At 39.1% G+C, this 14287-nt stretch overlaps 1 protein-coding gene across 1 annotated transcript; it reads right to left on the bottom strand.

Annotated features, from left to right (window-relative positions):
• Window positions 1–7618: 7618 nt before the first annotated feature.
• Window positions 7619–13914, bottom strand: cetn3 (centrin 3). Its single transcript, XM_050052623.1, has 5 exons — window positions 13806–13914; window positions 11740–11875; window positions 10738–10852; window positions 9990–10181; window positions 7619–8217 (listed from the first exon to the last, which is right to left on the bottom strand). Exons 1-5 carry the CDS (start codon window positions 13820–13822, stop codon window positions 8174–8176), a joined length of 504 nt encoding a protein of 167 aa, XP_049908580.1. The 5' UTR covers window positions 13823–13914; the 3' UTR covers window positions 7619–8173.
• Window positions 13915–14287: the final 373 nt, after the last annotated feature.

Here is a 14287-nt window from a genome sequence, read left to right as displayed (position 1 = left end):
TGAAATATTGTGATATTATTTTAGGGCCATATCAGCCACCCCAATTGTAAAGCACTTTGTAACTCTGTTTTGACAGGTGCTATATAAATAAAGTTATTATTATTAGTATTATATGGAGCAAATAACTGCATCCATTTTATTTCTTTGTTTTTTTGGTGAATTTTATGTTGATTTTTCCAGTGTTACTGTCTGTAAACTAGAGATGCAGGAACTGAATTTAGGAGAGAAACTAGACTAAAAATAAAAACTAAAAATTGCTAATTAATTCTTCTGTTGTTTAGCTGGTCAGTTGATGATGTTAGTTCCATTACAATAACATCTAAAAAGTAAAGAATAAATAATAAATTAAAAAATGCATAAAATGTCCATATGAAACTCAAAACAATGGCGGGCTGCTTAAGATGCCAATCATTTCACAATGTGGCTCCACTCATGGTGGCCGTGCAGGTTGAGGTCATTCTTACGAGACGGGTCAAAGGTCACGGCCCCCACCTGGACATGGGTGTCACACTCCCAGCTGACACACCTCATAAACAGAACCATCCTGAATGCTGACATCTTCCTCTGCTGTGCCTACGGGAGGATTTCCTTATCATCATTATAACAGCCACTTATCTAAATGACTAATGTGCGTCCTGTCTGTATGAACGGACGCTTGTGGACGTCAGTTTGATGCCAACATGCCGTCACACATCTAACCAAACCTGCCAGTGAACAGCCCCCCTCGTGTCCCCTTGTCTCAGCGAGGGTCGGAGGGTAAGTGTTGTCACATGGTCGGCATAGCTGGCCTAATGACTGACAGGTGGACACAAGAGCGGAGCTGTGACTCTGGTTACAAACGAGACGCTTCAGAGGCGCCCACTGTGCAAACAGAAAGACACGTAACGGTGGTCATGTTCACAATGACAGTAAAAAACAGAAAAACACTTCAAAGGTTCAGACTGTGAAGTGTTTTCATGTAGTTTACCAGCTCTTTGTGTCGTTCTCCTAACAGACAAGTAAGGGACTGTACGTAAGTAACTGACGTGCATGAGTTATAATAATCTCATGACATCATATATAATAATACAAAGGTCACAGGGGACATTTTTCTACTTTTGATTCTTCAACTTCCATTTCATGATGATACACACACCCTGAAACTTAAAGGGTAACTTTGATATTTCAACTTGAATCCTATTTCTCCGTGTTTTTGTGTCTAAGTGACTAAGGGAGACGATGAGTTTAGAAACTGGTCCATTACTGAGCAAGAGCGCTGCAGCCGACAGCTACTAAACAGGCTGTGATGTAACCACTTGGGGCAATTGTGCGCTGTTAATGAACATCAACTAAAAGTGTTTGTTTTTGTCACTGACAGGCTCAGACTGTTATTCAAAGTGTCTGACAACATTATGGAAAGGATCCCTACAGAGATAGACCTTTGTGTTAAGAGTAAGATTCTTTTTGTTTAACCAGAAACAGCCCTGAAATCACCATCACCAAACCCACCAGACTCCATTTAAATAATTAGTAGTTTTAGCCTGTATAGAGGCAGCATGTTGTCACATCTAACTGGGTGAATTAAGGGTTAATTTCAACCAAACTAGAGTTGGAGATTGTTGGAACAGTGGGAAGATGAATCAAGACGGGGTTTGTGAGTTTTATTTTGTTGCTGTTTACTTTGAATGAAGCGTGTTTTACCATAATAAAATTACCGTTTATTTAAATGGAGTCTGGTGGGTTTGTTGACAGTGATTTCAGGGCTGTTTCTGGTTAAACAAAAAGGATCTTACTCTAACAAAAATGTCTTTCTCTGTAGGGATCCTTCCTGTAATGTGCTCAGACACTTACAGTAACAATCTGAGCCTGTCAGTGACAAAAATAAGCACTTTGATTGGACGTACATCCATGGTGCAATGCCCATTAACATTAAATTACAGTGTGTTTTGCCGCTGCCTCTCTCAATACTGGACTAATTCCTAAACTTGTCGTCGCCATTACATGCTTTGACACAAAAACATGGAAAAATAGAGTCCTGGTTCAATGCAGATTTAGATTCATAATACACAATATAAGATAAAATAAATGATGATGTATCATTATAGATATAGATACATGGAATTCAGTATATAAAGTAAAAAAATACGCTCTATTTTTACCGGCTGCGACATTTAAGAGATGAACACATTAATACATAAATAATTATAATACAATATTATATGTATTATTGTGAAATGGAACATTCTGCATAATAGGTAGTTTTACTTTTTGTACTTTAAGTATATTTTGATGCTAATACATTTGTACTTTTTCTTCAGCAAATTTTCAATGCTTGAAAGCGTATTTCTACATTTTAGTATTGTGACTTCCTCCAGAATATTGTGGCTGTTTTTGGGATTGTTGCAGCCTGAGATTATGTCACGTCTGCTTTTCTAAACAAATTGTGATGCATGTTCCGATAATTATGGGCTTGTTTTTGTGATGAAATTGCAGGGGCAAATGGAAATGGCAATAGTTTTCAGATTTGGAGCTTATTATGCATTTGTTTCCCACAAAATTAGAATTTATTTGTGATGGGTTGGAGGGTGATTGGACAAAATTGCAAGGTCGCGCAGAAATTACAGGGACTGGCATTATTTATTGCCACTGCAACATCGTAAAAATCCTGGAGAAAGGACTGTTTGGTAAAAGATCTGACTTTTTCTTTTGGTTGTTTCTCGATCGTCCTTGCTTTGACTGCTCTTGAAGTTTGGGGAAAAAGTAAACAGAAAGCTCAAAGTCAAAACTCCATCAGTGTAAAACATCAGTAAATGTGCTCTCATCCCATTAGCCCATCTAAATGTGGAGCCCAAGCTAACCTATACTAATTAAACCAACCATAAAGCAATCAGACCCTGGCGGGGTCTGCCAGACTCATGTATTTATAGAAGTCTCATCAACACAGATGATTACTCGCAATACAAAGGAGTGTGTGCGTGTGAGTGTGTGTGAGTGTGTTTGTGCAGAGTCACAGTCATATAGTGGAAACCACAGGGGGGCGACTTTGAGGTTGTAACTGGGGAGGAACTGGGTTGGTTTATTTCTGGAGCATGTGTTGCTCTGGTCCAGGGACCGACAGCTGAGCATGTGCCAGAGCAAGGGCAAGTCATGATGTCTGTCCCTGATCTCAGACCAGATGCAGGTTCTGATAATCAACGTCGGCGCTGACCTTCAGCCACACACACATACACACACTCTGCAACACAAGTTCTGCAGTGTGCAGTAGTAGAGTACATTTACTCAAGATCTGTACTTGAGTACAATTTTGAGGTACTTGTATTTCACTTAAATGTTTCCAATTTATGAAACTTCATACGTCTTGTTTTTACTGCACTACATTTGTCTGGCAGCTTTAGTTACTTCCTGTCCAGTGAAAACCATGTATCTCCAGATGTGTTGATGTTGAATGTTTTTAGAATAAACTGAAGGATGAAGAGCTCCTTTATGTTTTGAGAAAATTCTCCTTATTCATAAGCTTAATAAACTCTTTAAATACCTTCTTGGATCCAGCCTGTTCTTACTGCCAACTCGTCAATTACTGCCGCTATGTCGGTGGACGTCTGCATCAGAAACTGACACACAGAGGGACCCTTCACAACGATGGGTTTAACGAACTCTGGATTTTCACCTTGTTTCCCATGTGACTTTAGGGCAAACCATGATGTTTTCTTTCTAAACCTAAAGGGAAGTTTGTTGCCTAAAAACGAAGTGCTCTACCTATATTGTAAGTTGTTTTTTTTTATCTGCACATTTATTTACAAAAATGGAAGTCTATTTTGAAAGGACAATACACATGTAACAACTGTAAATTGACATGCCATCTATGAATGTCCGAAACGAATCCAGGAGGCTACCCAGCACGTCATAGTTGGACGCGTATGTCCACCGACAAAGCAGTGGTATTTAGCTTGAACATGAGTCGTGGCAAAGCTAAAAACAGGCTGTTTGGACCAAAGATTGATGAAACAGTTTTAGAATGTTGCAGAGAAAAGTTGGCTGTTGATGTCACCAGCAACTCTGCTGGTCAAACCGCCAGTGGCTGGTTTTAGAACGTAAAGTACATCGCCTGTTTCAACAACCAATCAGCTTGTAGTGAAGTCCGCTGGTTGAGTCAAAGTCATCACTACTACAAATGCAGCTGTAGCCAGTATCTCACTATCAATCCTCATTCAGATTTTAAGAAGCTACAAATTATATTCAGCCATAAAATAAGTCTGAAAAGCTGCAAATCAGAACAGAAGTAAAGAGAGTTGTTGACTAGAGATGATACACCGTCTCATCTAGTTGTCTTGTTGCGAATTTTTGGTCTGAACTGGGCTTAACTTTCACAGTAAGTTACTATATCATTTTTAAAGTAAACTACTGTGAAGTGACAGCTGTAAACTGTGATGTCACTGCAGTTATGCTCTGGTAGATTTACTATATTTAACTACAACCTCAAAGTTAAAGCTCATTACATTACTATGATATGACAGTATGCTCCTGTAAAAGTACTGTATTTTACTGTAACTTCACCGTAAATGTACATTTGATTATTTGCTAAAAGGAAAACACTTACGGGGAACAATTTACTGCAACATCAGTACTTTTACTTTTTAAGTACTTTTTGCTGGCGCAAACTTTTACTCGAATAAGGTTTTGAATGGAGGACTTTACCAAAGAGGAGTGTGTTCACAGTGTGGTATTAGTACTTTCACAGAAGTAAAAGATCTGAATACTTCTTCCACCACTGGCAGATTGTGTGTGTTTGTCAGCCTCTTATTACTGCATCACTTTCATTTGTCCCCCTCAGAAACATCAAACCTCTGTTCCACCGGGGCAAAACCACCGAGTCTGTCTCTACTCTGTCATTGTGTGATTGGCTCAAGTTATTACCAAAGCAAATTGGGTTAGCTAACCACTGTCCTCTTAATCATGCGAGCAGCAGACGGGGGCTGAGACACAGGAACCATGTTTTCATCTAACCGACTGGAGACCAGAGACCTTCATCTAAATCAATATGTAAAGGTCTGTGGGGAGCCAAATAACAGGGAGCTCAGGAGGATCCGCCTAAAGGGGTTTGTGGTCGGTGCTCTGCATCTCTGTTGTGAGCTCAGTGTGTGTCAGAAGCTTTATTATTTCTGCACATACATCCTCATCATCAGATGGGATTTCTCAGTGTTACTCTGATGTATACTGTTTGACTGTGGTTTTAAACATCAGCTATTCAAGTGAAAAGCTTCCCTTTTATCATTCGATGCAGTTACGTCATTTGTTGATGTTCATTTAACACCACTTATTAATTAGACGTACAGCTGCGCTTCAGTTTGGCAATCATAACTTATGTAAATCATTCCAAGCATGTGAAGGAAATTATACATCTTAATCTAGAACATATGTAGAGACTGGTTTTCAGATCAGCTGTTCACTGTCATCAGACTGTACATTTAGGCTGTAGGAAGTCATGAGGCTTTGAATCATGACTGAGTGACTCCCTCTGGTGGACAGCTGAGGTACAGCAGGTACAGCATGTCGGATGACAACTTTGTATAATTTCCTAAAATCAAAACTGGATCTAAAACATATAGATGGATATACAAAGGGCACAGTAAGACTTAGTGTCATGAGGGTACATCAACTCAGCCTGGAAAGATACGTCCATCATCCCTATGTGTAAGATATCGTCTTATATTACCTAAAATATTACACCACCTACACAAAGCGACGCAAAGAGATGAAACACCACTAACAGATGCAGAACGACCACAAAGAGATGCAAAACAACCGCAAAGAGACCACAAGGAAACATATAACTATTGCAAAGAGACATAACATGACTACAAACACAAATCTACTGCAAGATGCAACACCACAGCAAAGAAGTGCCAAACGACCACAAAGAGATGCAACACGACTAAGAAAGATGCAATACGACTTAAAAAGGATGCAACAAGACAGCAAAGAGATACAAAATGACCGGAGGAGACATGTAAACAACCACAAAAAAATTAAACATGACAGCAAAGAAGACGCAAAACAACTGCAAAAGATGCACTGCACAACGATGCAGTTGGACTTCAGATGTAAAACGACTACAAAGAGATGCAAAATGAACACAAAGAGATGCAACATGACTAAAAAGAGATGCAAAATGACCGGAAACATGTGTGACACAACCGCAAAGACACGTAAAACAACCACAAAAAAATGAAACATGACTACAAAGAGATGCAAAACGACTAAAAAGAGATCATGCAACAAGACTAAAAAACGATGCAACAAGAGATGCAACATGACTAAAAAACGATGCAACAAGAAGAGATGCAACAAGACTAAAAAGAGATGCAAGACATGCAACATGACTAAAAAGAGATGTAACAAGAAGAGATGCAACAAGACTAAAACGCGATGCAAGACATGCAACATGACTAAAAAACGATGCAACAAGAGATGCAACATGACTAAAAAGAGATGCAAGACATGCAACATGACTAAAAAGAGATGTAACAAGAAGAGATGCAACAAGACTAAAAAGAGATGTAACAAGAAGAGATGCAACAAGTCTAAAAAGAGATGCAAGACATGCAACATGACTAAAAAGAGATGCAACAAGAAGAGATGCAACAAGACTAAACAGAGATGCAAGACATGCAACATGACTAAAAAGAGATGTAACAAGAAGAGATGCAACAAGACTAAAAAACGATGCAACAAGAAAGCAAAGAGAAGCAACACTATCTCAAAGAGACGCAAAACAGCTGCATAAAGATTGCAGACACAACATGATCGCAAAAAGATGCAAAAGGACTTCAGATGTAAAACGACTACAAAGAGATGCAACACAACCGTAAGAAATGCAAAATGACCGAAAACACATGCAACATGACCTCAAAGACATGTAAAACAACCATGAGATGCAACATGACAACAAAGAGATGCAAAACAGCAGCAATGAGATGCAATATGACAGCAAAAACAATACAACTACAGATGAAAGAGGAATGCAGAATGATGCAACACGACCACAAAGAGATGTGAAACGACCGTAAAGACATGCAACAGGACTACAGACAAAAAACGACTACAAAAAGATGCAATGGGTCTACAAATAGACGCAAAACCACCACAGATGTAAAAACAACCACAAATAGGAACAGAACTACTGTGAAGAGATGTAATATGACTACAAAAAGACAAAAAAGGGCCATAAACAGATGCAAAATGCTAACAAGTGACGCAGGTGCTTGGCCTCAGTCTTGCTCCTCTGAAGGAGGGGTGGTGGGCCTGTTACCTCTCATATGTCTGTACAGATGGCACTGGATGGAAAGTCAGAGGATCACCAAAGTTATAACGATTCATCCTGAGGGGAACATGAATGTCTGAACCACTTTTCATTACAATCCATCTGATAGTTGTTGAAATATTTCACTTCCAAATGTGAACCTCATCATGGCTCTAAAGGAAACATCTCAGGGTCACCAAAGTCATTCAGGTTCATCCTCTGGGAACCGAAAATGTCTGAATAAAATGTGGCAATCCATCTGATTGGAACCTGGAACCACACCATTCTTGTGGTCCTTATTGATGTTGTTGGGCGTAAATGAAAATCATAAATGTAGTGTTTTATTGGCAAACAGATTTATTGTTAAGATACAAAATAAATAGCACATACAAACACTCACGTTGTGGAAACTGTAAATACAACCAGTCAAAAATGGTCCTCTAAAGTATGAACTGTGTTACATAACGACTTCAGGAAGAAACATAAAATGTCTCCATTTGTCTCCTCCAAATATAAATCAATTAACTAACATCAAATTTACTTTTGAGGTTAATGTGCATGTTTTTATTAAGACAGCATCGTGTAAAAGTCGACAACACTCAGAGTAAGTTAGAATAAAAGGATGGCGTCATGATATCAACATCTTTGACAACAATTTACATCTTCAGGAGAGACTGACTCGAGCAAAGAGGCAGACAGTCCGCTCCTTTAATGTAACAAATCAAGTATAAACCACAAGGCCAGTGAGTGACTCCAGTCCACGTCAGACCCTCCAGAGGAGGCTGACACTTGTTTACCTTCATGCTCACGCCGACAGATGTTCAGTCACTCAGCTTCTCACGACGTGGACGACTGATCCTACACAAAAGTCCTCAGCTTGGATTAAACTCCTCATCAGGAGTCTCCGGTCATGATGGAGAGGAACTCCTCCTGATTTACTGGAGAAAAACAAGTGTATTTGCTTTAATGTTCATTGTGACTATATCTCAAGGATGTGCCACTAATCCTGACCATATTGTCAATTAATCTACTAATCCACAAGTCTATAAAATGTCAGGAAAATGTCTGTTAAAGGCCACAGTGACGTCTTCAAATGTACCCAAATATATTTAATTTGCTTTCACATATGACGAAGAGCAGCTGCAAATAATCACATTTTGTTGAAAAATGACTCATAACAGTTGCAGATAAATCTTTTGTCCATCAACTAATCAGTTGTTCAACTAATGGTTCCAGCTCTAGTCAATTTTCTTTACATTTTAAACATCAAAAATACATTTAGCCACATACATTATGATGTTGCCTGCACAGCTACAATCAATACAATACAATCAATACCACTCATTTTGTTCCATGACATTGTGTGCCCTTTTTCCACATTAGTGAACCTCCTTTTGGCTGACCTTGTGTATGTCCTTGTCCTTGTGTATCAGTCTCCCGTCTAAATTCTGAGGCTTTTGCGGGTTCGTTCGTTTTGAGTCGCGGGTGGAGGAGACAGGGCAGCTGTCGTAATCTGAAGGCCGCCCGTTAGATTTCTGCTTATTAACAGTTGCATTTATTGATGTTTGTAAAAATGTAAAGGAGATAAAAAATAAAACTTCTGTTTGTTTTTTACGGTAATGCGTAATGTCATCTTGTTAAAACGGATTTAATTCAGGAAATGGTCTCAAAGTCAAGGTATCTGTATCAATATCAAGTTTTTATTTTTTTTAAAGATACCCAGCCCGAGTGGATGATCAGATCAGCTGATCCTATCAGATCGGATTAGATCACGCAGATGGATGAGAGGAGCAGCTGTTTGTGAAGGAAGGAAAACTCTGAGACCCAGCACAATAAATAAAGTAAAATAAAGTAAAAGTTTCACTTTCACTGCACCTGCTGTTCTGCTGCTCCGTCTGTGCCCAGAGTAACATTACGCTCTGCGCTACATGAATGTGAAGTGATGAATAACCAAACAGTATTTATCTTCCAACAGCGCACCTGATGAACGTTCAAGCTCCATAACTAGAAAATCAAAACATGGTGGGAGATGTTTAAATCATCATCACTGGACTGCACGGAAGCACTTCAGTAACGCTGGGTTTCACTGGCTGAAGTGAAGAATAAAAACATCATAAATGAGTCGGGCTGTTCACAATTTCTTCTATGTTTGCCTACAAAAAGCAATGCACCTAAATTCGCACATATCCCACGTATTTTGAAAGGCTTTAATCATGTGACCAATGCCCTGACGGCAGTAAACAAGGAAGCAGTCCAGAGTGCTTGTAAGGAGGCAGGTTGGGGTTGTGTATGGGTCACAAAAAACTGGACTCGCGACTGGGACTTTGCCCCTGGGTCACGTGTTCGGATCCGTGTGAGCCTAGAGTCATTTTAAAGTACATCCTCACCATGTTTCTCTTCATAAACTTAACCACAGTAACAACGTAATGTCATTCCTGGGCTGCAAATTTGTAGGATATCACACAAACTGTTCTATGAGAATACGTTGTAGTTGTAGTTCTGGATCTCCAGCATTTACAGGACGTAGTGTCTGTCCAGGTATCTGTCACATGCCATGTAAGAACACGTTACTTTTCAGTCATGTTAGAACAAATGAAAGGTGTCATTGTTAAAGACAGTACAGTGAAGTATAAGCTCCTTTGTTCACCTCAAGATGAACGTCGCTGCATCACTGAAGTAAGTACTTTGTAATGATGACTCGTTCACTTACTTTCACCGTCTCCGTCGGCGTCGAACTCGTCGATCATGCTGCGCAGCTCCTCGTCGCTGATGTTCTCCCCGAGTTCCCGAGCGACTCGTCTCAGGTTCCTCAGACTGATCTTCCCTGACTCGTCATCATCAAACAGCTTGAAGGCCTTCATGATCTCCTCCTTTGGGTCTCGCTCCAGGATGCGATCGGTCACTGCGGAAAGATGTGAACATATTGAGGATTTACTTGAGAACTTTTAGTGAGTGTGAGGCAAACTTTCCAACCCCCTCGTTCTTCCTGGGAAACTCACATGTATTAATACCCTTTCCATGTTTCCTCCAGGGGTCACAGCTCTCTCGTATTTCTTACTATTTATAACAGTTTTTCACACCTTTTGTTTCCTCTTTGGTTTCACAGCCTGTTTCTGGCACAGTGTGTAAAAGCTCTACAACAAAAAAAGTGACTGTTTCCTACCGTTGGCGCTTTTATTCACACTGTGTATTATGATTCATCTCTGCCCTCCTATCAGCCCCTCTGATATAACATTTATTACAATACCTCTCTGTGCTTTAGGGTATCGTTTAAATAATCACGACGGTCTGGGATCAGACCCCCAGTGCAAAAAGGATCAAATACAGGTATGATTTGACTGGAGACACTTCGACTCTACTTGGCACTGGGTTATTTTGGTCGATACCACAAAGGTATTGAGTACAGATACCCAGCCCCACTCTACATAGACACTTAACTGAATTGAAAGCAGACTTACCAACTTCATTGAAATCCTCAAATGTTATTTTGCCGTTACCCTCTCTGTCATAATCTTTAAGAATCTTCAAAACATCCACCTTCTTCACCTCAAAGCCGAGTGCACGCATGGCCACCTGTTGGCATTTTTAACACAAGTATATTCAGTCAATTTTAATGGCATAGCTTCACCATAAACATAATCAATCAATGAGTAGTTTACATGAAACTTAAAATCTTGGCTCTGATCTTTACATGGAACAACGAGAAACCAGGTTATTTATATCCCTGTATTCATGATTCTAACAGTAAGTCTGTTCCTGATTATCTGTGTGCAGATGAATGTCTTGTATTTCTCTGCGTCTCAGCGACGCTCCATCAATGTCTGTACCTTAACATGTGAGAGTGAACTCATCTGCTGGCTGTCTGAACTCTGCTGGATTTAGTTTCTCATCTGATCACTGTTAAAAGAAAACAAGAGCAGTGATGCTATTCATCTTCTGCGTGACAGAATATGTTGTCATGTAAACATAATATCCTCTGATGACGGCTCCGCCATATTCATATGTGTGTGTTGATGATGATTAATAAAGTAAAGATGGTCTGTCATCAGTAACGCAGAGGATACATTTTACTGACATCTTCAGTTAATGAAGTTTGGATCTAAAAGTTAATCTGCAAAGTGTTGAACGCAGCCAGAAACCAAACTGAGTTCATCCTCAACAGTTAGTCAGTCGGTGTAGAAACAACAGATCTGATTGGACGTGGAGGAGTCAAACACACACCTGCACCAACGCAGACAATCAGAAAACTGGACACTGTTGTGGTCATGGATAAAGGGTTATAAATGTTCCATGTGTAACATCCCAAATATGATCAGAAACATTTACAGGTGCTGGGGCATTATATAAAACAATCTTAACAACATATCTATCTGTAAATAGTTTTACAATTTGAATGTATCACACTTAAGTACACTTGACCACAGCAACCTCTTCCTTTGAACATGTCCTTCATGACTCACCTTCAGCTCGTGATAGTCAATTTCTTTATCTTTGTCTGTGTCGAACAGCTCGAAAGCTTCTTTGATTTCATGTTTCTGGTCCTCGGTGAGCTCTCTCCTCTTCTTGCGCTTGTTTTTGTCTGACGCAAGTTCAGTTCTGGAAACACAGACACCAGTGTTACACCAAATTCTGTGACCCAGTCAGGATTTTTTAGGAATATTCCCACTGCAAACTTTCAAGTTAAATTTATCATATACTTGTATTACCAAAGATGCCTCCATGTTTAGACAGGGTCACAAATTTAGATAGCTGTGATAGCACAAACTCTAGTGTAAAGACCTTTCTGTTGAACACTAATACTGTCAGTATTTGGTCATTTCAATGAAATAATCCTCTAATGTCACAGAATTTGATGCATATTAATCTTGGGCTGCAAAATTAGTTTAAATATTATTGAAATTGCAATATGGCTAAGTGCAATATCCAAATTGGAGCTTGAGTTTCTGTCAGTGAAAATGAAACACAAAAATTACCACTCACACAAAAATTGCGACTCATATTGCAATATCTGTCAAAACAATTGTAATATGATTTTCTTTTATCACATTGTGCAGCCGTACTGAAACCACAACTATCAAAATTTGTGACCCCAATACTATGGAGGTGGTAACAACTATCAAAATCAAGTATGCCCTCAAGCATAATGACAATAGGGCTGCAACTAACGATTATTTTCATTGTCGACTAATCTGTCAATTATTTCTTCGATTAGTCGACTAATCATTTTATCGAAAAATGTGTTGAAATAATGAAAAATGTCGGTGTGTCTCTTCCAAACCTCACAATTATGTCATCTAATGTCTTGTTTCGTACTCACGCCAAAGGGTTTTAGTTCACCGTCATGGGAGAGTGTGTAAAGCTGCCGATATCTGAATGTAAGAAGCTGCAATAAGAGTATTTTGGGTACTTTTATAGTACTTTTCTATGAAAAATGACTCAAACCGATAGTCGACTACTAAAATAGTCACCGATTATTTTAATAGTCGATCAGTCATCGATTAGTCAACTAATCGTTGCAGCCCTAAATGACAACATTATAGAGGCAATATACTGCAGCTGAAATTCCCAGTGGTGGAAGATCTCAGATCCTCTACTTGAGTAAAGTCAGTGCTTTCCATATTCTGTGTGATTCTTTTATTAATATTACTGCTTCATTCATGTGAAGGTTCACTTTTACTGCGGTACATATTTAAGGTTGTGTAGTAAAAAGTACAATATTTTACTCTGAGATCAGAATCAGAGATACTTTATTGATCCCAAAGAGGTATTGTGATTCGTTACAGTTGCTCTGATGTAAAGAATAGAGGACTATAAGGAGTAAGAATAAGAGAATGAAACAGAAGTATGTATAACAATGAAATAAAATAGAATAGATTGTGCATTATGCTACAGTGTTTAACACTAGTACTTAAGATTAAAATAAGACTTAAAGACTAAAATAATAAAATAGATGTAGTCAGTAACAGGTACAATATATACCTCTAAGATGTACTGCAGTAAAAAGAGTGTTCTCCACTGAGATGTAGTGGAGCAGAAGTATAAAGCAGCATAAAATGGAAATACTAAGTAAAATACAGGTACCTCTAATTTGTACTCAAGTACAACGCTCGAGTAAATGTACTTTCCACCAGTAACATTTCCTCCTCAGGTCACAGACTCTCAGGTGTCACAGAATTTAATGAAACACCTGTTTAGCTTCCACACAACAGGAAACACTCACTTGCTGCACTGAACTGTGACCGTTAGCGTTTTATTCTGTCTTAAAGAAACGGTAAGAAGCAAATGAGAAAGCTACAGAAGCAGCTTGATAGTTGGCGACATCTTTCTTAACATGCTTAAACTGTAAACTGTGAATAAGCTTTGTTGCTGAGCTCTCAAACACCGCTAACACTGATAATAAAAGCCAGACATGCTAACGCTAGCTAACATCACAGAATTACCGTTAGCGTTTTCGGCTTCACTTTGCCACATTAAAACAAACTGTGTTGAATAAATTAATGTAAGCAGTTGAGACGAAGAGGTTTACCTTACTGTCAGACTCATTTCGGGTGGATTTTAAAGTCTTAAAACGCTGAAACGAGCCGTTATTGTCGCTAAACACACAGCTATCACAGCGACACCACAACAAATCCGCGCTCATATGGAAGCTTCCTATTGGTCGCTGGTTACCAGGCAGCGGTATTGTGTGCTCTGATTGGTGTACGTCACAGCCATTCAACACGTCTTCTTCTTCTTCCTTGGGGCTTTAACTGCAGCTGACATTACCGCCACCTAGTGGACGTTGTTGAGCAAAGGTAGTCCCACCACCACAGCGTGGAAATAGTCTGTTACAGGTGAAGTCCTGCAGTAAATCCTGTCTCAGGTGAAAGTATAAAAGTATAAACATCAAAATATACTTAAAGTTTATTAAATAAAATAATAGTGTTATTGGATTATTGATGCATTACAGTGTACGCCACCTTATAACAATAGCTACCTTCCTCCCACACTTTATTATACAGCACTAAT

This window comes from Epinephelus moara, chromosome 9 (assembly GCF_006386435.1).
Source record: "Epinephelus moara isolate mb chromosome 9, YSFRI_EMoa_1.0, whole genome shotgun sequence".
Taxonomy (NCBI): Eukaryota; Metazoa; Chordata; class Actinopteri; order Perciformes; family Serranidae; genus Epinephelus; species Epinephelus moara.
This window is presented reverse-complemented; position numbering and strand designations above follow the sequence as displayed.

What these genes read in the sequence shown, in the direction of transcription:
- cetn3 (XM_050052623.1), bottom strand. An exon ending in TTGACTATCACGAGCTGAAG is followed by an intron (nt 10,853 to 11,739) that starts GTGAGTCATGAA and finishes AAATGCCAACAG; the next exon opens with GTGGCCATGCGTGCACTCGG. An exon ending in CGCCGACGGAGACGGTGAAA is followed by an intron (nt 8,218 to 9,989) that starts GTAAGTGAACGA and finishes GTTTTTCTCCAG; the next exon opens with TAAATCAGGAGGAGTTCCTC.